Genomic DNA, 21,211 nt, shown 5'->3' on the forward strand with positions numbered 1-21,211 from the left:
CAAATTATAGAGTAATTAAGATATTACACACGTCATCCATCATCTGTCAAATCAAAGCACTAATTTGTTAAATTCACTCAAGCAATTTTACAATCAGTTTAGGCTAAATATAATGACCATCAACTACCAACACTTTACCTCTATTCAATTAATGTTCATCTTCATAAAAATATTTACAAAAAACAACAACAAAAACAGAATTCAATGTGAGAAAAAAAAGAAATCGCCTTGGTTTCTCAAGAATAATGTAAAAAATTATGATAAATTATACATTTTATTTGACTAATTTAAACAATCCTACATACAACGTTGAATAGTATTTGCATTTTCCTCCGTGCATTCTCTCCCCTTCTCATCAGAAGCTAGAGGCAGTCACTAAATTCTACAGGGCGATTAGTAAAAATTCGCTTTTTTTTCAGTCACACTCGTACGTCACTGGGTAGTGACGTCAATGTTATATCATTCCACATGGCTTTACAGCAAGAGAACGTGACAGCTGAGAGGCGCTCTGCTTTTCCGCCGCCTTGCTCTCCCTCCCTCCCTCCCTCCCTCCCTCCCTCCCTCCTTCCCACTCTCTCCCTTCCCCTCTATCGCTTTCTCTCTATGCAGCCTGCTGCACTGTCCTCATGTGTATAGTTAAGAGTTAGTTAAGAGCATTATTTACGCCTGCCTGGCTCCCAAAACACCCAGGAGCACTAACACCACACAAACAGGGGTCCATCTATGGTTCACCCTCGCCTGACCAGGTTTAAACAACCCTTCCCTCTCTCCATATGGACAAGGAATATGGCAACTGTTCTTACAGGATATTTTAGAATGTTACATTGAAACGCCATCCTTCATACGACATACTATGCTCCTACTATGCTCTTTTAAATAACAGTGGTTAATTCGATTATTATAGCAACAGTAATTTTGCCCTGAATTGCAGAGAGGACCTGGTCAACACATGGGTTGGACTCAAAGTAGGATGTGGAAAACAGAAGGATAATGTCGACAGCATAATTACGGGTCTGTCCATCAGAGCTGAGTATAAATGCTTCTGTAATGACACAAAGCGGAACATCATAATTTGACAGTTTTTGTGACTGAAGTTATATTGCAGGAGATTGTAGAGATCATATTTGGAATATCTTACTACAAGACAAAACAAAGCCATAGTGCAGGGATCATCAACTAGATTCAGCCACAAGCAAATGGTCAGGAGGGCAGAACATAATTACATAATAATTTGTAGACTGCCATTTGACTGCAAGAAGCCCAAACAGACATACAATAATGTTTGACTAAAACATAATCATTTCAAACCTTGCTTGCATATATACAGTACCAGTCAAAAGTTTGGACACACCTACTCATTCAATGGTTTTTATTTATTTTTAATATTTTATACATTGTAGAATAATAGTAGAAAACCAAAAAATATATTTAAAAAAATATATATTTTATATTTGAGATTCTTCAAAGTAGACCACCCTTTGTCTTGATGACAGCTTTGCATTGTCTCAACCAGCTTCATGAGGTAGTCGCCTGGAATGCTTTTCCAACAGTCTTGAAGGAGTTCCCACATATGCTGAGCACTTGTTGGCTGCTTTTCCTTCACTCCGCGGTCCAACTCATCCCAAACCATCTCAATTGAGTTTTGGTCGGGTGGTTGTGAAGGCCAGGTCATAAGATGCAGCACTCCATCACTCTCCTTTTTGGTAAAATAGCCCTTACACAGCCTGAAGGTGTGTTTTGGGTCATTGTCCTGTTGAAAAACAAATGTTAGTCCCACTAAGCGCAAACCAGATGGGATGGTGTATCGCAGCAGAATGCTGTGGTAGCCATGCTGGTTAAGTGTGCCTTGAATTCAAAATAAATCACAGTGTCACCAACAAAGCACCCCCACACCTCCTCCTCCATGCTTCACGGTGGGAACCACACATGCAGAGATCATCCGTTCACCTACTATGCGTCTCACAAAGACACGGCGCTTGGAACCAAACATCTCAATATGGACTCATCAGACCAAAGGACAGATTTCCACCTGTCTAATGTCCATTGCTCGTGTTTTTTGGCCAAAGTAAGTATCTTCGTCTTATTGGTGTCCTTTAGTAGTGGTTTCTTTGCAGCAATTCGACTATGAAGGCCTGATTCACACAGTCTCCTCTGAAAAGTGGATGTTAAGATGTGTCTGTTACTTGAACTCTTTGAGGTGCAATCTGAGGTGCAGTTAATTGACGATTTATGAGACTAGTATCTCTAATGAACTTATCCTCTGCAGCAGAGGTAACTCTGGGTCTTCCTTTCCTGTGGCGGTCCTCATATGAGCCAGTTTCATCATAGCGCTTGATGGTTTTTGCAACTGCACTTGAAGAAACTTTAAAAGTTCTTGATATTTTCAGATTGACTGACCTTCATCTCTTAAAGTTATTTCATAGTTTTGATGTCTTCACTATTATCTCTATTGTGTGGGAATACTTTTCCAAAGAAATTTGCTGGTGTTTCTACAGTCTTTTATGTCCAACCATTAAAAAAGATGAGGAACCTTGCCATAGAGCATGATTTAGGTGAGATGTTATTATTTTTATTAATTGTGCCTGTCATTTCTTTAAATACAGTTACTTCTATTCTTAAAATGTGGCTGGCGGACATTGTGGGACAGGGGCAGAGAGAAAGCAGACTCAAAGGGCCTGATGGGGAGAGGGGTGTCGTGTAAGATAGCATGTAGCATAAAGACTTGCCCTCCAAATAGCCCTCCAAATACACCTCTGCTGTCTTCAACCAAGATCTCAGCGATCACTGCCTCATTGCCTGCATCCGTAATGGGTCTGCGACCAAACGACCACCCCTCATCACTGTCAAACGCTCCCTAAAACACTTCAACAAGCAGGCCTTTCTAATCGACCTGGTCCGGGTATCCTGGAAGGATATTGACCTCATCCCGTCAGTAGAGGATGCCTGGTTATTCTTTAAAAGTGCCTTCCTCACCATCTTAAATAAGCATGCCCCATTCAAAAAATGTAGAACCAGGAACAGATATAGCCCTTGGTTTACTTCAGACCTGACTGCACAAAAACATCCTGTTGCGTACTGCATTAGCATTGAATAGCCCCCGTGATATGCAACTTTTCAGGGAAGTTAAAAACCAATATACACAGGCAGTTAGGAAAGCTAAGGCTATCTTTTTCAAACAGAAATTTGCATCCTGTAGCACAAGCTGAGGCTAGGAAACAATGTCACCACCGATAAATCCACTATAATTGCCAATTTCAATAAGCATTTTTCTACGGCTGGCCATGCTTTCCACCTGGCTACCCCTACCCCGGTCAACAGCCCTGCACCCCCCACAGCAACTCGGCCAAGCCTCCCCATTTCTCCTTCATCCAAATCCAGAAAGCTGGAGATTCCCAAAGATTGGAATGCTGCCGTGGTCATCCCCCTCTTCAAAGGGGGAGACACTCTAGACCCAAACTGCTACAGACCTATATCTATCCTACCCTGCCTTTCTAAGGTCTTCGAAAGCCAAGTTAACAAACAGATTACCGACCATTTCGAATCCCACCGTACTTTCTCCGCTATGCAATCTGGTTTCAGAGCTGGTCATGGGTGCACCTCAGCCGTGCTCAAGGTCCTAAACAATATCATAACCGCCATCAATAAGAGACAATACTGTGCAGCCGTCTTCATCGACCTGGTCAAGGCTTTCGACTCTGTCAATCACCACATTCTTATAGGCAGACTCAACAGCCTTGGTTTCTCAAATGACTGCCTCCCCTGGTTCACCAACTACTTCTCTGATAGAGTTCAGTGTGTCAAATCGGAGGGCCTGTTGTCCGGACCTCTGGCAGTCTCTATGGGGGTGCCACAGGGTTCAATTCTCGGGCCGACTCTCTTCTCTGTATACATCAATGATGTCGCTCTTGCTGCTGGTGATTCTCTGATCCACCTCTACGCAGATGACACCATTCTGTATACTTCTGGCCCTTCTTTGGACACTGTGTTAACTAACCTCCAGACGAGCTTCAATGCCATACAACTCTCCTTATGTGGCCTCCAACTGCTCTTAAATGCAAGTAAAACAAAATACATGCTCTTCAACCGATCGCTGCCCGCACCTGTCCGCCCGTCCAGCATCACTACTCTGGGCGGTTCTGACTTAGAATATGTGGACAACTACAAATACCTAGGTGTCTGGTTAGACTGTAAACTCTCCTTCCAGACTCACATTAAGCATCTCCAATCCAAAATTAAATCTAGAGTCGGCTTCCTATTTCGCAACAAAGCATCCTTCACTCATGCTGCCAAACATATCCTCGTAAAACTGACTATCCTACCGATCCTCGATTTCGGTGATGTCATTTACAAAATAGCCTCCAACACTCTACTCAACAAATTGGATGCAGTCTATCACAGTGCCATCCGTTTTGTCACCAAAGCCCCATATACTACCCACCACTGCGACCTGTACGCGCTCGTTGGCTGGCCCTCGCTTTATACTCGTCGCCAAACCCACTGGCTCCAGGTCATCTACAAGTCTCTGCTAGGTAAAGCCCCGCCTTATCTCAGCTCACTGGTCACCATAGCAACACCCACCAGTAGCACGCGCTCCAGGAGGTATATCTCTCTGGTCACCCCCAAAGCCAATTCCTTCTTTGGCCGCCTTTCCTTCGAGTTCTCTGCTGCCAATGACTGGAACGAACTACAAAAATCTCTGAAACTGGAAACACTTATCTCCCTCACTAGCTTTAAGCACCAGCTGTCAGAGCAGCTCACAGATTACTGCACCTGTACATAGCCCATCTATAATTTAGCCCAAACAACTACCACTTCCCCTACTGTATTTATTTATTTATTTATTTAGCTCCTTTGCACCCCATTATTTCTATTTCTACTTTGCACATTCTTCCACTGCAAATCTACCATTCCAGTGTTTTACTTGCTATATTGTATTTACTTCGCCACCATGGCTTTTTTTTGCCTTTACCTCCCTTATCTCACCTCATTTGCTCACATTGTATATATACTTATTTTTTATGTTTGTTTTACTCCATGTGTAACTCTGTGGTGTTGTATGTGTCGAACTGATTTGCTTTATCTTGGCCAGGTCGCAATTGTAAATGAGAACTTGTTCTCAACTTGCCTACCTGGTTAAATAAAGGTGAAATAAAAAAATAAAAAATATGTTCTCATGTTCTGAGCAAGGAACTTAAACGTTTGCTTTTTTACATGGCAAATATTGCACTTTTACTTTCTTCTCCAATACTTTGTTTTTGCATTATTTAAACCAAATTAACCTGTCTAGCCCCGGGGTTCCGCTAGCGGAACTCCTCCCACATTCCACTGAAAGGCAGAGCGCGAAATTCAAAAAATATTTTTGAGAAATATTTAACTTTCACACATTAACAAGTCCAATACAGAAAATGAAAGATAAACATCTTGTGAATCCAGTCAACATGTCCGATTTTTAAAATGTTTTACAGCGAAAACACCACGTATATTTATGTTAGCTCACCACCAAATACAAAAAAGCACAGATATTTTTCACAGCACAGGTAGCATGCACAAAACCAACCAAACTAACCAAGAACCAACCAAACTAACCAAGAAACAACTTCATCAGATGACAGTCTTATAACATGTTACACAATAAATCTATGTTTTGTTCGAAAAATGTGCATATTTGAGGTATAAATCAGTTTTACATTGCAGCTACCATCACAGCTACCATCAGAAATAGCACCGAAGCAGCCAGAATAATTATAGAGACCAACGTGAAATACCTAAATACTCATCATAAAACATTTCTGAAAAATGCATGGTGTACAGCAGATGAAAGACAAACATCTTGTGAATCCCGCCAATATTTCCGATTTTTTAAGTGTTTTACAGCGAAAACACAATATAGCATTATATTAGCTTACTACAATAGCCTACCACACAACCGCATTCATTCATTCAAGGCACATTAGCGATAGCGATAGGCACGTTAGCGATAGCGAATAAACCAGCAAAATATATTATATTTTTCACTAACCTTCTCAAAATTCATCAGATGACAGTCCTATAACATCATATTACACAATACATATATGGTTTGTTCGAAAATGTGCATATTTAGAGCTGATATCCGTGGTTATACATTCTGAAAACTTAGCATCTTTTTCCCAGAATGTCCGGATATTTTTCTGACACTCACCTATTCTGACCAAATAACTATTCATAAACTTTACTAAAAAATACATGTTGTATAGGAAATGATAGATACACTAGTTCTTAATGCAATCGCCGTGTTAGAATTCTAAAAATAACTTCATTACGACATGCAGCTTACGTTATTGCGAGAGAGCGCCCAAAATCTGGGCGCAAACTAAAAGTAAACATGTTCGACAGATATATATGAAATAACATCATAAATGGGTCCTACTTTTGATGATCTTCCATCAGAATGTTGTACAAGGGGTCCTCTGTCCAGAACAATCGTTGTTTGGTTTTAGAATGGCATTTTTCCCTCTCGAATGAGCAAGCAAAACTAGCCAAGTGGCGCTAAGCTCTCCTTCGTCACCAAACGCAAAGAACGCAACACGCCTAAACTCCCGAAAAAATTTCAATAATCTAATAAAACTATATTGAAAAAACATACTTTACGATGATATTTTCACATTTATCAAATAAAATCAAAGCCGGAGATATAAGACGTCTATAACGATTGCTTTTCAGAAGCCAATACTGGTGACCTTTATGCGCTTCCTGAACAAAGGAATTCTGGGGTCATGTCATTCCAAGCTCTATCTTTTGACCATAGAAATACCTAGAAACCCCATTTCACCTCTCACAGCCTATTGACATCTAGTGGAAGGCGTATGAAGTGCATGTATACTAATACATATCAAGCACATTTATAGGCAGGCCCTGGAACAGAGCCTCGAATTCAGATTTTTCACTTTCTGACAGGAAGTTTGCTGCAAAATGAGTTCTGTTTTACTCACAGATATAATTCAAACGGTTTTAGAAACTTGAGTGTTTTCTATCCAATAGTAATAATAATATGCATATTGTACGAGCAAGAATAGAGTACGAGGCCGTTTAAATTGGGCACGATTTTTCCCCAAAGTGAAAATAGCGCCCTCTATCCTCAACAGGTTTTAAACATGTTTCATTATTTATTTGAGACTAAATTGATTTTATTGATGTATTATATTAAGTTAAAATAAAAGTGTTCATTCAGTATTGTTGTAATTGTCATTATTACAAATATATGTATAAAAATCAGACGCTTAATCGGTATCGGCTTGTTTTGGTCCTCCAATAATCGCTATTGAAAAATCATAATCGGTCGACCTCTATATGAGACAGACACTGTAGGCGGGTCACATCCAGGCAAGGGGCCTGGGCTTCCTCAGTCAGAGGCCAGCGTTAACACTCCACCCCTCATTCCTCCATCTTTTACTACGGACCAGATGAGGATGAAGAAAAAGAGTGCAACAGCATTGCAATACATCTGAGGGTTACACACTTATACCAACGACTGACATTTTAATAATGAGACAATTTATCAATTATTAAGGTCAGGATTATTTTTAAAAGTGTATTTCTACAATTCTATCTTTTAAAAACTGACAGCTAGCGGAGAGTGGAAAGGAGGATGATTGGTTCAGATACCAATATAAGCACTAAATTCTTCAATACCAATTAAGACTTTTTAATATCAGGTCAGCCCAGAATGTCTATATTAGCACATCCCTACTATAGCTAGATGGTTAGGGGGTTGTTTTCAGGACTTTAATTGGTGAGGATAATAGTTCCCGTGGATTTCTGATGTAAATTATTTTGGAAAAGGAAAACATTGAGGACATTTGTGGGAAATCCTGTGACTTGGTGACTTTGCCTATCCATATTCTTGGGGGCAAATGTTTTCACTTTGCTCCGCTGAGGCTTCATTTTTAATCATACGAACACCTTCGCTGAAACAAAAACGCCTCCCATCCTGCTCCATGAATTATGAATCAGTAGTCTCGCCATCACTTCATTAATACATTATGTTCACAGTGAGATCTCTAAAATGGCAGCAGCAGCATCCGTGTTGCGTAGGGCTTTCCCTCCCAGACCGCCTGACACATTGAAGGATCTCACCAACAACAGACAGATGTGTTCACGCCACACTGAGGTCGTCAGCATACAGCTGCACTAAAGGACATACCGACTGGTAGGTTACATGAACACAGGGCCACGGCTTATTGTTTTGAAAACTTTGCGATCAGTTTCTAGTAAACACAAAATGCTATTTTGACACTTTCAGAGCCATGTAAGTCAGACTATGGAAAGCAGCATAGGAATGCTGCCCATTCATTGACAGGTTGTTGTAACTTGTTCTACACCTTGCTGTGTTAATGTGGATCAGAAATTACATAGGACAACATGTGTATTATTAACAGTATTTATCTCAATTCAACAACTGCTGAACTGAAAAGTTCCTGTTTGAGATGGAGAAAGACCAGATTTTTCACCTGAATAGAAAAGTACATGTTGACAATATATATATATCTTTGGTTTCCAAAGCTATAATATTCCCAATCAATGGTTCAAATCAGAGCTAGAGAGAGTACAAATAAAGAGCTTTAAACATCTAAGAATCAATTTGGAGAGGCAATAGGACTGAATGAGCAGTAGGGAGGTGACTGAGGGCGTTGTTGGAGCCCATGCAGCCATGTCCTTTTCAGAGAGCAAAAGCAGTCATGCGCTGAGAAGCCAAACACCTGCGATAACAGGCCCTCAGCAAGCGTTAACGCCCGCCCACCACACCGACCTGCTTGCCTCCAGCTGCACAATGCCAAACCCACAGACAAACTTCCTCATGAGCTCAAAATAAACCGATAAAGCCACAACTGCCCATAGACTCACACCAGGAGAAACAGAACATACAGCTCAGTTACCAAAAGACAGCAAATCAGTTTCCCTAGTCAAAGGAACACATTGCTGTGTGTGTGTGTGTGTGTGTGTGTGTGTGTGTGTGTGTGTGTGTGTGTGTGTGTGTGTGTGTGTGTGTGTGTGTGTGTGTGTGTGTGTGTGTGTGTGTGTGTGTGTGTGTGTGTGTGTGTGTGTGTGTGTGTGTGTGTAAGGACACAAGTGCTTTAAGTCACTCATTAACCTTGGATCACTTTCTCTTAAATTTTTTTATCTTTGTCCTCATATCTAGCCTACCAATATGCCACAAAGTGTAGTGATGTGACACAGGATGTCAGTGCACTACACAGGATGTCCAACCTGCCCCTTTTGCAGGAATGACACACATGTCAAACAATAGATAAACAAAATCTGATTTTGTCATGATAGTCCAAACACCACCCAAAAAAGAGAAACGGTCTGCTACCAAATCATGGATGTATCTTCCCAAAAGACATGCAACAACTTTGGGCTATGCCTAGACGAAGTGACTGTTTTTCATTTGTGTGAACTCTTTAGGAAGTGTGGGGCCAACATGTCTGTTTCCATGAAAACATTGCTACAAATGTAGGACTGTTTTATTCTGTGAGAAATGTAACCTATACAAGTAAAAGCACTGTATGGTCTTTCTACCGTTCTCATGTGTGCAGTATTTTACCATTATTCTATCACTGAAAAAATAACATGATAACAACTGTGTAATACTGCAAGAATAATACTAGCCTGTATAATACTGCCTGATCATGTAGGCTATCCATCTTGCTACAGAAATCAAGCGTTTAATTCAATTACAAGTTCAAAACCTGACTCACTGTGTGAACTCAATTGTTTAATTGTTCTATTGACTGCTCATATAGTATAATATGGAATACTGGCACATTAAACTATAGGAGCAGTCAAGGCACACTGTTCATTGTATTCTTTTTCAAAGGACCATGCACTGAAAATGTGTTTGTCAATCTCCTGTTTTCTGTTACCAAAATTGCATTTCAGGTAGAGAAGGCTCCACCACTGGGCCAGGATTTTACACCTGTTTTACTGTAGGCCCTTGTTCTCAGTTTCAGGTTAGGTTTTGCTTTCTTTTGAGTTTGGGCAATGCAAACTAATAATTCAATGTCAAACAGACGATGCACAAGACGTCAAACAGATATCAAGCAGCACTAGACGCACCTTCTGGTCCATGCCACAGTAGTTGTGTTTAAAGACGTAGTAGGCTGCGCTGATGACGAGCACAGAGCCATTAGACTGTGGGAAGGAAGGCTGTGACTCACAGGCAGGGGCCAGGGAGAGGGCCTGTTAGCTGGGCTCATCAGGTGGAGAAGCCATGAGGCCAGACATGACGTGAGACAGCGCATCAATGAGATATTCCCACAAAACTTTTCACTGATTATCACTTTAGCTGGCCAGTCAATCAGTTTAGGAACCACAATGGGGTCTGATGGCTACCAAATGGCTAAAACACTTCAAAAGTGCATGCGTAATGTATGATGACTAAGTTTCCAAAGAGAATCAGGAAGTGCAGGAGAGGCTGAGGTGTTGGGGTGTACTAGCTAGGTCAAATAGATCACAGGACAGAGTGTGGCGTCTTTATCTCAACCAAGTAAGACGCTCATTGGCTTAATGTCGCTCTCCATACACAACACATTCACAGCCATTTGCTAGTCAGCAAATAATACACATTCAATGTACCTTTCCTCAGTAACATCCCCTGAAAGTATGAAAATTGTACTATCTATGTGAGGTAGGGTACTATTACAAGATAATGAGCTACATCGTCTGTCCGAAATACAATGTAAGCAAAGATGCCCAAGAAAAGTATACATTTTAAATCGTTTGGAATAGGCCTAATGCTGCTTGCAATGACGTGTGCAAAGCATTTTTACACTGTTTACTTGAACTCTTCATAAATGATCACTACCTTGCCACAGACATTGTAAAAAGAAGGCTACTGCGACTGCATGTATTATGGTCTAGGCCTATTTGCACTCTGCGAGGATTGTTTTGCGGACAGATGTCACCCTTAAAGTCAAACTGCAATACATTTCAAAGAATGTCAAGTAATCTTGAAAACAACACAATAAATAAGATAACACACTGATGATTATGTAGTGATTTGATCTGATTTGAAATGTAAGACGTTTGTCCAACTGTGTGTCCAACACTTAAGAGCCAAACTAGCCTACATCTGGACTTCTTTTGCCTGACTGTTTTGGCTGTACTATTCATTGTTTTTTAGCATGAACTATCAAGCTGAAATCCAAACTTCAGTATCTTTAAGAAAAACATGACTGATGTGCCAATGTAAACCAAACTTTAAAAATGTACGGTATCAGAGTCCAAAATAAGAAATACTGTATCACTGCTTATGGCCCATCACTGATCATTCATCACTGATCATTCATCACTGATCATTCATCACTGATCATCCATCACTGATCATTCATCACTAATCATTCATCACTGATCATTCATCACTGATCATTCATCACTGATCATCCATCACTGATCATTCATCACTGATCATTCATCACTGGGACACTAAGTCTTACGCTCAGAACGTCTAACCTAATACCAGAGGTTTCAGAATACATGACACAAAGTGAGGTGATAGACATGCAAATGAGATGTAAAACTTTCTCTTCTCTGCATTTATGGTCCTCCTTAGTCATGCCTTTGTTGACCTATATAATTCATAATGAAGTAGATCTATATCATAGCTATTTTAACTGTATTAGTAGGTGTACAAAGGAGTGTCAAGCACAGTATGTAGGCCTACATACAAAAATAGCATGGTGTAACTTTGTGTTCCACATTTAAAAAACAGCATAGTGAAATGTAGCAGCAGGGCTCTACAGTGCGACCATTTTACTTGCATATGCGCCTAAATATTTTGCTGTGCAACCTTGAATTTTAATTTAGGAGCACCTGTGCGCCACCCCCCCCCCCCAAAAAATAAAATCACCCAGATGATAATTGTTGCAATGATTACTTCACTATACCACAGCCCCCCAAGTGCCTTGGAAAATACACTGAGCTCAGATTAATGACCGTCATGCGTGCACCATTACTACAAAGAACCTGGCTTGTTACCTCAAATATTTTTCATTGTGCTCCTAGATTTCTTTGTATGCTCCTACATTTTTCAACTTAGGCGCACATATGCTCCTTGTGAAAAACGTCACTGTAGAGCCCTGAGCAGAATGTGATAGTGCTCCATAACAAGGCCTACATAGCTATCATGTGAGAGTTCCGGCAAGAGACAGGCCTATTAAAACAGAGTTGTCTTTCAAAGATTTTAAATTATTTTGATTTCAGCTGCACATGGTCTCATATCAAAAGGTGTTGGTGTTGATACGTGTCTGGCAGCTAACACTGAACTTTTGTTGTGTGGAAACTAGAAATATTTAACAAACAAGGCCTAAATGCATCACTGTCTGGCAACAAATGGATGTAATGCAGAACAGGACACACAGCATACCATCATGTCAATATCAACAGAGCTTCAGGACAAAAGCAAGGATCGTGTCTAAACTTTGTATGCAAACCCAAATGTGGTTGACCACTGATCGTATATGGTGGTGTTGTTCATTTGGAAATATTAATTTGTGGAAAACCTTATTATATAAATGGTGTATTTTTCCCCATTGCCAATGTTGCAAGACACAATCAAATGAGTTAGTCTTTTCCACATTCCACACAGCATTTGTCATAAGCATCATGTGCTGACCCCCAAAAATATAAATTATTTTACTATATATTTTCTGATGAATCAATGACCAGCAAATCATGTAATGTCATGATATATGAGGCGCCATTTAATGTGTGACCAAACAAGTCCAGTAATCTATGCATGTGTGGATGACAAGTATGATCTATGGTGAGTATTACGTTTGAGTTCGTCCTTTCAGTTCCCAACTAAATGTGCCTGCTAAGACCATATTTGAGCTAGGCTTAATTATTATTAGTCTACACTACATCATGACAAAGTGTCACATACAGGACTTGACTGTGGACACTGAACCTGACGTGCACATCATCACCCTCTTAAAGTCCTTGCCTGTGATACTCAAATATGGTCCTTCAGTTAGGACAGTAGCGTGTCTTGGGTGATGCTGGCACTCCTATCCTCTCTTGTTAAGTCAATACAGTTGGACAACAGGCAGTGACATCTTTATTTCACTGATCAATACTGGTCTACACCCATGCCCCTCACTGCCTGACAACATTAACGCTAGACCAGACCTGTATGGTAGTATCCAGACTTGAGTCTGCAATCTATTCCTGACAACATCCACTGCAGGACAATGAGTCAAATGAACAAACAACAAATTCAGTGTTGTGTTGTATGAGTGAAGTGTGCTATTACAACACCGTAATAAAACATCCTTTATGCAGCGTATGCGTCTTATCTTCTCATAATAATCTTCATCTTTAAGGTAGTCCAGTTTACAACAAAGGCTATTGCTGAAACAATATTTGGCAGGTCACTTTTATAAAACGTCACAGGTTCATAGACAGAATCAGAGAGGCAAAACTAAATTTGGATAAATCTAATTGACAATGAACAATATGATAGGCTAATCTAATATGGTCAGAGGGCAGAGCACATACTAAAATGTCAGCTGAACATATTGCCCTCGTTGGAATTGAAAAATCTTATTATTAATGTGTGACATTTCGCTTAAATATTTCACAAATAAACTAGAATCAGCTACCAGCACTGATAATAAAATAAAGCCAGACTGCAATCCATAAAGTTTCTACACACAAATAGCCTGTTATTATAAATCTTTAAAGGAATTACATTCCTTTAGGGTTTTAAAATATGGAACATCATTTGATGCTAACGCCTGATGTCTATTTACTGTCAGAGTGGATGGCCCGGTCCTTCCAAAAACAGCTTCTTTCTGATACACGATTGGTTCTTGAGCTCAGATGTTGAAAATGTAAGCAAGTTAGCAATATTTCACATCCCTGCAAAGAATGTTATGATTGGGCCTGTGTAAGAAAGTAATAATAGGCCATTTCATCAAGTTGTCTTCTTCATAAAATCAAGGGTAATTTTTTTGTATAAATACACTGTGGCCCTTGCTCAGCTGGGCCACAGTGATGTTGTTTGTTACAATCAACTGTAAGTGTGAACAGGATGTTTGACTATTGGGGGTCTTAGATTAATATCTTCGATCTTGAACTATTGGGGAATGAATATCTTTCATGGTCACAATAGATTGCCTGGAATACAGTGAGTGTTGAAGCCAAATAAATACACTTGATGTTACTCACACTTTCCATTGCAGTGGCCTCACACCAGGGTATCCTAACTACAGTGAAATAATAACCTTATAGAGAACTTTAGAGATTAGTGAATATGTAGCACTAACCACTTATTTTCTAAGCCTATATGAAAATTATGCCTGTGAGTGAATTACTAAATAATGATCATTGCATTGCTTACTCTACCATAAGTGATCACACTTTAACTTGTTTGACAGGTTTTTCCTGTCATCAACACAACTCTCTCAACAAACAAGAATGGGATAGGATGTCTGAATAAATGTCACTTAGGTAAATTAACTTTCTGGTGCGTGTGTGCTGCATGTTATAGTCATATGGGTTTAATTATTGCAGGACTATCAGACTAGTTTATTTCAAGAGACGATTATTTGGTGTGAGTAGAGGTGAATGACCTGGATGGTGAATAGTTCAGCAGTGTAGGGGTGATTGTCTGTCTGGACTACTGTAGGCCTATGCATTCTGGATATGGAGTTGAATTGCCTCCTTGCTGGAGACCACAGGTTCAAGATTGTGTACTCTTGCGCACGTGTGCTCACTCTGAGCAGTCAGTGATACTTTTTGCACAAATGAATGTAGGCAATGATGAACTTTATGCCAGCCCATGACCTACCTGTTCTCTGGATATGCACGGTAACGAAGGTCTGCGAGGCATTTTACAGCTGCCATAATAGCTGGTCGACGTTTCCCCCAAAGAAACACAACTGGACCTTCTCCTGGGTCTGATCACAGGGACTTTCTCCTCGCTGCTGGAGATCCTATTCGGCGTTTCCCTCGACGGGTAATAATGGTCAAAACAGAGGGACAAGAGCGAGCCTGAGACACCCGCCAAACACGCAAACACGGGTCTCAGGAGTGCAGGCAAGCAGCTCAGACTGGTGAAAGACACCAACCACACAACACTGGCAAACACCAGGATCAGAACACTGTGTTTGAGTTTCAAAGTGGGGATCAGTGTTAGGAGACCCACACACCCCAACACGAATAACAACCTGCCAATCATTTGCATCTGGTGTTGGTCCTCTCCCCACTGCAAAAACCGCAAAACTAAAAAATCCCCTAAGTAACATGATGCTGGCAGTGACACAAGCCAACATTTATTACTTTCCCTCTTTTTCCTCCTTAAATAAAATGTCAAAAAGAAAAATGCACAGCCTATGCTAAAGAGAGGGCTGATGGACTGAGAGAAGCCCGACAGAAAAGTCCGCAAATCCCAAAAGCTGAAGTCACTTTGCAAGCTCCTGGAAATAAGCAACGAAACTGCAAAAATTATGAATGCACCCAGGTATAGGCCAAAAAATCGAAATATTTTTGAATTCAGAATGTCCTCATTGCAAAACCTACAGACGTTAAACAAAAATCCCCTTTGATGGTCTTGTTTTAAAGGGGTGACGCAGCTCTTCACATAGCCGTTCCTGAAGCGCTCTGTGCTGTTTGCATTGGCAACCCCATCGTGGTGCCTGATTTTACTGTGCAAAACCTCTCCTTCTTCGCGAACAGCCATGTTTTCAACTGTAGCTCCTTGGATTCCTTCAAAAGTTTCCTTCGCCCAATATTCTCGCCGTATTAACTCTCAACTACCTGACGGCAAACGCACACCATGGTCACTCAAACGTGCTCAAGCATTTTGACTAAAAGAAAGAGAAGGTGAAATGTTGTTGTTTTTAGAGAAAAGGGGCTCTGTGTCGCCGCCTAGATGTGACAATCCGCTACAAAAACTACAGATCGACACAGGCACGCGCTCTGCAGCACTAAAAACAAACCGTGCACTCTCATGGTCGGTCAGTAGAAGAGTGCTGCTGTATAAAAACTAAGACTGTCAGAGTTAATCAGCTCGAGTTAACTTTTTGTAATTTTAGTGCACGCATTTTTAAAATCACAATTAATTGCATTGTCTGAACGCGTTCAAAATACACTGAAAACCTCAAACATAGATCATCTATACAGCTAAAAACAACCACACAACGTCAACATGTTGACAGTGTGGTTAAAGAAAGTGTGCGTTTATCAATTTACCTGATTTTGGTTACCGTTACTTTGGACAAAATCCAAACGTCAAATGATCTTGCTTTCAAACAGATATGCAACTTGATCTGTTTCTTTGGGATTTTAGGGTTGGTAAAGTACATGTTGGCCAAAAATAAGGCCCATTATTTGAAGGTTTAGCCATTATTATTAGTGGTAGTAGAAGTAGTAGTAATAATAGTAGTAGTATTACTATTATTATTACAAATTTTTTCTAATGTAATTACATAGCCAGGCTATTTTACCACTATCTAGGCCTAGTTACTCTGGCAGGCCTGTGATATTGAAAGATTTCCAAATATGTTCAACTAACGAAATCTACCACTTCATTTTTGAAAATATGATTAATCTTAGAATACCTATTTTGTATGTGTTCTAATGAGACTGCTTAAATGAAGATTGAGATTGAGATTGCTTAAATGAAAGCAATGTTCCTCCACGGAATCGCATCTTTAGAGCACTACATATATCAGAGAACTCTATTTGGATAAAGCAAGTGTAAGAATAATGTATGTAAGAATAAGGAACGCACCTTCAAAATCGAAATTTTCAGGAGTAAATAGTTGATTTCGACGAGATTGTAGATTATGTTTAACATTAGGTGTATTGAGTAATTGCACGCTTTTACTTTGTGTATTGTGGGTGGTTTCTGATTTCTTCAGCAGTGTCTGGTGAAGAATTTCACATCACATCTGGCAGAGAGAAAAATACAGAACGCGGATCCCCCTCTCTGTAATCTACTTGTTTCCCTTTGCGCAGACGTCAATAGGAAAAGTAATCAAGCACTAATCGGTTATCTGAGGCGCTTGTTGGTTGAAAGCTCTATCATCATGGTAAGCTTGGAAGAAATAATATAATATGTACGATATATCAAAAGTGACTGCAAACGTAATAATTAAATGCACCAGAAATCTCTGTTATCTGTAGTTGGATGGAAAGGCTACCTAGCTAGCTATCCATAGCAATGAGTAAGCATTTAGTTAAGCTTACTAGCCACGCTACTGTAACTTACCGGTAAAGAAAAAGGTAATGAAATATAATAGCTGGCTAGGCTAACAACAAATGCTATGGCTGCATCCCTAACCTGTGACTATCCCATATTTTGGGTAGAATATGATAGTAGTAGCTAACTTCTTGCTTAATTTTATTGGACATAGCTAACATTTTAATCAATGGTAGTTACCTAGCTAGCTAATGTTATCCATTCAGCTAGCTAGCTACCTACCTACCTAGATTACTTGTTCACAACTTGAAGTCAAACTTCACTGTGTGAATACCAAGCTGTGTTGCTAGCTAGTTAGTTAAATCAGATCTGTTTTAGCTGAGTCGCTGCCATGTTAAAGTAACTGTTATCATTAAAAAGTGGGCTTTGGGCAGCCAATATAAACAATGGAGCAATAATGGATTCCATGATAACATTTTCACATGCAAATGGATCTTGATTTCTATTATAGAATCAATGATGACATATTGTACTATGACGACAGCAACATGTAGGTTTCTAGATTGTAAGACTCATTTTTGTATTTTTCTTAGTTCCGCAACCAGTATGACAATGATGTCACAGTTTGGAGTCCACAGGTAAGAGTCTGCAAATACAGGTAACGTAACAGTTAGCAATTTCAGCTGCAATATTTGTGACTCTCATAACAGGTCACTGTCTTGTGTTTCAGGGGCGTATTCATCAGATTGAATATGCTATGGAAGCAGTGAAACAAGGATCTGCCACAGTGGGTCTGAAATCTCGCAGTCATGCTGTACTTGTGGCTCTGAAGGTACAATTTACATTGATTTTACATTTGCATTCAAGAACATGATTATATGAAAAGCAGTGTAAAAGTAGTCTATTTTTAATCCTAATTTTATGTTCTTGTCCAGAGAGCTCAGTCCGAGTTGGCTGCCCATCAGAAGAAAATTCTACACGTCGACAGCCATGTTGGCATCTCCATTGCTGGCCTCACTGCTGATGCAAGGCTACTCTGGTAAGAGAGGATCTGTTGTGCATGGTTTTTCATATTCTTGAAGAGAATTAGACAGTGTTCTTCTGACTGATGTTAACACTTCTCTTCCATCAAACTCCTTCAGCAACTTTATGCGTCAGGAGTGCCTGGACTCCAGGTTCGTGTTTGATCGGCCTCTCCCTGTGTCCCGCTTGGTCACACTAATTGGAAGCAGTATCCTTTTACCACAAATGTAGTTTTTATGACGCTTAACATGAATTGTCTGTATTGATAATATGAAAAGTTATTATACCGTTGCAACTAAGACAATCCACCTTGACCTAGCACTCAGAAACCCAGATCCCTACACAGAGATATGGAAGAAGGCCTTATGGTGTGGGATTACTCATCGCAGGATATGATGTAAGATATGTATTGGTTGGTTTGTTCCTCTATAAATATTAGTGGAATAGTATGTCATATCTAATATTGTTTGTCTCTTCTAGGATATGGGACCACACATTTTCCAGACCTGTCCCTCTGCCAACTACTTTGATTGCAAGGCCATGTCCATAGGGGCCCGCTCCCAGTCTGCACGTACCTACCTGGAAAGACATATGGACACTTTTCTCGACTGTGAGTATTTTATGCCTTTTCTTCTCTGCTTCTGATGTACGGTAAGCACGTTATAAAGCTTTCATTCTGTCTTGTAGGTGAACTGAATGACCTGGTTCAACATGGCCTCCGGGGACTGAGAGAAACTCTACCTGCAGAACAAGATCTTACCACAAAGGTAAACCTTAAGCTTACTGCAAGCTCTATGGAGATGCAAGATTCAGAGCGTAGCGCAATGTTGGAATGTAGTTTTTTGTCACAAAAGGGGCAGCTTCTTGTAATACCATCCGGCATTCAACATACTTTTCTACTACCTGAAAATTGAGACGCCCCGTATCATTCTTTCTGCAGCAGTGGGGGCAGTGTTGTCACTTGGTTCCATCGATCCGATCTATAGGCTATTCATCAAAGTAGCCTATTTTGCATTGATAATCAAACAACAAGAATCCACCCAAAAAGGTATTTTGTTTAGAAGTTATAACTATCAGGCTAGTGTGAAATGGTATAACCTGCTATAGCCAACTAGCTAGCCATGTTCTTTTTTCTCTGTGAGCAAAACATGATGATGATCTGTTTTTAGCTGATATGGGAATTAATACACAAGCAGCATATCAAACTGGGATAATGTTTTGGGTTACACTTAGTGATGTTACGTTTAATGCCTGAACTCTGAGGCATACGTCAAAATCGCTAAGAAGTGTACTTCGAAGCAGTGTGCAAATGCCTGTATCACGAATATCAGAAGCATGTGATTAATGACATGAAGCTTCGTTTCATCGAACAACCACCTGATTGGTTTGGTAGAAGACAAAAAGGCTATGCTGAGCACACGCTAATTTGGCTGCACTAAATTATTTTTGAACAGCAGACGTAACTAGTGTACACTGTGTTGATTAAAGCCTTGAGTAATGAACCTATTTGACACAATTGTCTTAAACCTCAGCTTCAGGAAGCTTTGTTTCCCCATCAGTAGTTAAACCTGCAAGTATACGAATATTTGCCAGTGCATATGTTTTAATAATAAATCTGATTATTTTCATAAGGAGATAGATGTGGGAAGTTAAAAAGGCTAGCTAGCTTCCTATGTTTAAAGCCAGCTAGCCAGGCTGCCAGCTAGCTAGCTACTAATAAAAATATTACAAAACTTTGCTATCGCCCCCTTTACCTCGACTAACTTGTGCCCCCACATATTGACTCTGTACCGGTACCCCCTGTATATAGCCTTGCTACTGTTATTTTATTATTGTTCTTTAATTATGTTATTTTTCTATTCTTGTTTTATTTAAAAATATATATATATATATTTAACTTCAGTTTATTTTAGTAAATAGTTTCTTAACACCTATTTTTCTTAACTGCATTGTTGGTTAAGGGCTTGTAAGTAAACATTTCACTAAGGTCTACACCTGTTCTATTTGGCGTATATGTGACAAATAAAATTAGATTTTATTTGAATGGGAGTGGGACCGGCAAGGATATCATGTTACCAAAACGTATCCCCTGCTCCACAAATCCCACTCCACCCACGTGCACGTAGATCAACGAAGTGAAGCTTGTAGTAACCTTAAGACTTTTACATCAGGCTACTGTCCAATTATCTACTCCTCACCCTGAAGTGGGCTCTCATTCGCTTCCCCTTATGGGATGGACTGGTATAACTACTATGTGAAAACATTTTCTAGCCATTCTTACACTAATCTAGTGTTTTTAAATTCTTGAGGGGTTCAGAGAGAAGGGTAGGGGTTCAGAACACAAGTTAATTCACAGATTGACAACTTACTGTCTGCCCTTTTAGAATGTGTCCATCGGGATTGTTGGCAAGGACATGGAGTTCACCATCTACGATGATGGCGATGTGGCATCATTCCTTGAAGGCCTTGAGGAGAGGCCACAGAGAAGGGTAAAGAACAACTTGGCAAATGTTGAATAAAAATATTTTCTCTCAGAGGAAACTTGTCAAGAGGAACAGTTATTGCCTTAATAAGATTCTTGATGGTACATTATTCAGTTATCTCCATACCTGACAATGCACATGCCTTGTCCTCTTGTTGTACTGCAGGTTGCCCAGCCAGACGACGAGCCGGCAGCAGAGAAGCCAGAAGAGCCCATGGAGCTCTGAGATTGAAGTGTGTCCCAGACAGTGTGAAGATGACAAAGCTCTTATCCCTGATTCATTCAGTCAATATTCCACCCACACTCACTTGTAACTGTATCAACATGGAGAACAATTACCATTATACTTGTGTATGTTCAAGTCGACTATCTATGATTTTTGTTAGCGGTTCAATGTTTGCATATATTTTTTTGTCATTAAAGACAAACTTTTTCTGAACTTGTCTGGTTCGTTAAAAGAAATGTAACATCACGTTTATCTTTTGTCATTACTGCATTGTCATTCTATGTTCTTATGTGGC

General features: G+C 40.0%; 2 protein-coding genes across 3 annotated transcripts in view; one reads left to right on the forward strand and one right to left on the reverse strand.

The window, feature by feature from the left end:
- Positions 1-15,890, reverse strand: part of LOC120049232 (cGMP-inhibited 3',5'-cyclic phosphodiesterase B-like) — an 89,639-nt gene extending 73,749 nt beyond the window's left edge. For both annotated transcript variants that reach the window (XM_038995478.1, XM_038995472.1), the window contains exon 1: positions 14,831-15,890. In XM_038995478.1, the coding sequence (XP_038851406.1) occupies positions 14,831-15,721 (891 nt within the window). In that variant the 5' untranslated portion in view covers positions 15,722-15,890. The remainder of the gene's footprint in view (positions 1-14,830) is intronic.
- Positions 15,891-16,988: 1,098 nt separating this feature from the next.
- Positions 16,989-21,162, forward strand: LOC120056907 (proteasome subunit alpha type-1-like). Its single transcript, XM_039005181.1, has 10 exons — positions 16,989-17,075; positions 17,779-17,823; positions 17,916-18,017; positions 18,121-18,224; positions 18,328-18,416; positions 18,535-18,605; positions 18,689-18,818; positions 18,896-18,975; positions 20,593-20,697; positions 20,857-21,162. Exons 1-10 carry the CDS (start codon positions 17,073-17,075, stop codon positions 20,914-20,916), a joined length of 789 nt encoding a protein of 262 aa, XP_038861109.1. The 5' UTR covers positions 16,989-17,072; the 3' UTR covers positions 20,917-21,162.
- The last annotated feature ends 49 nt before the right edge of the window (positions 21,163-21,211 follow it).

Source organism: Salvelinus namaycush, chromosome 1 (assembly GCF_016432855.1).
Source record: "Salvelinus namaycush isolate Seneca chromosome 1, SaNama_1.0, whole genome shotgun sequence".
NCBI classification, from domain to species: Eukaryota; Metazoa; Chordata; class Actinopteri; order Salmoniformes; family Salmonidae; genus Salvelinus; species Salvelinus namaycush.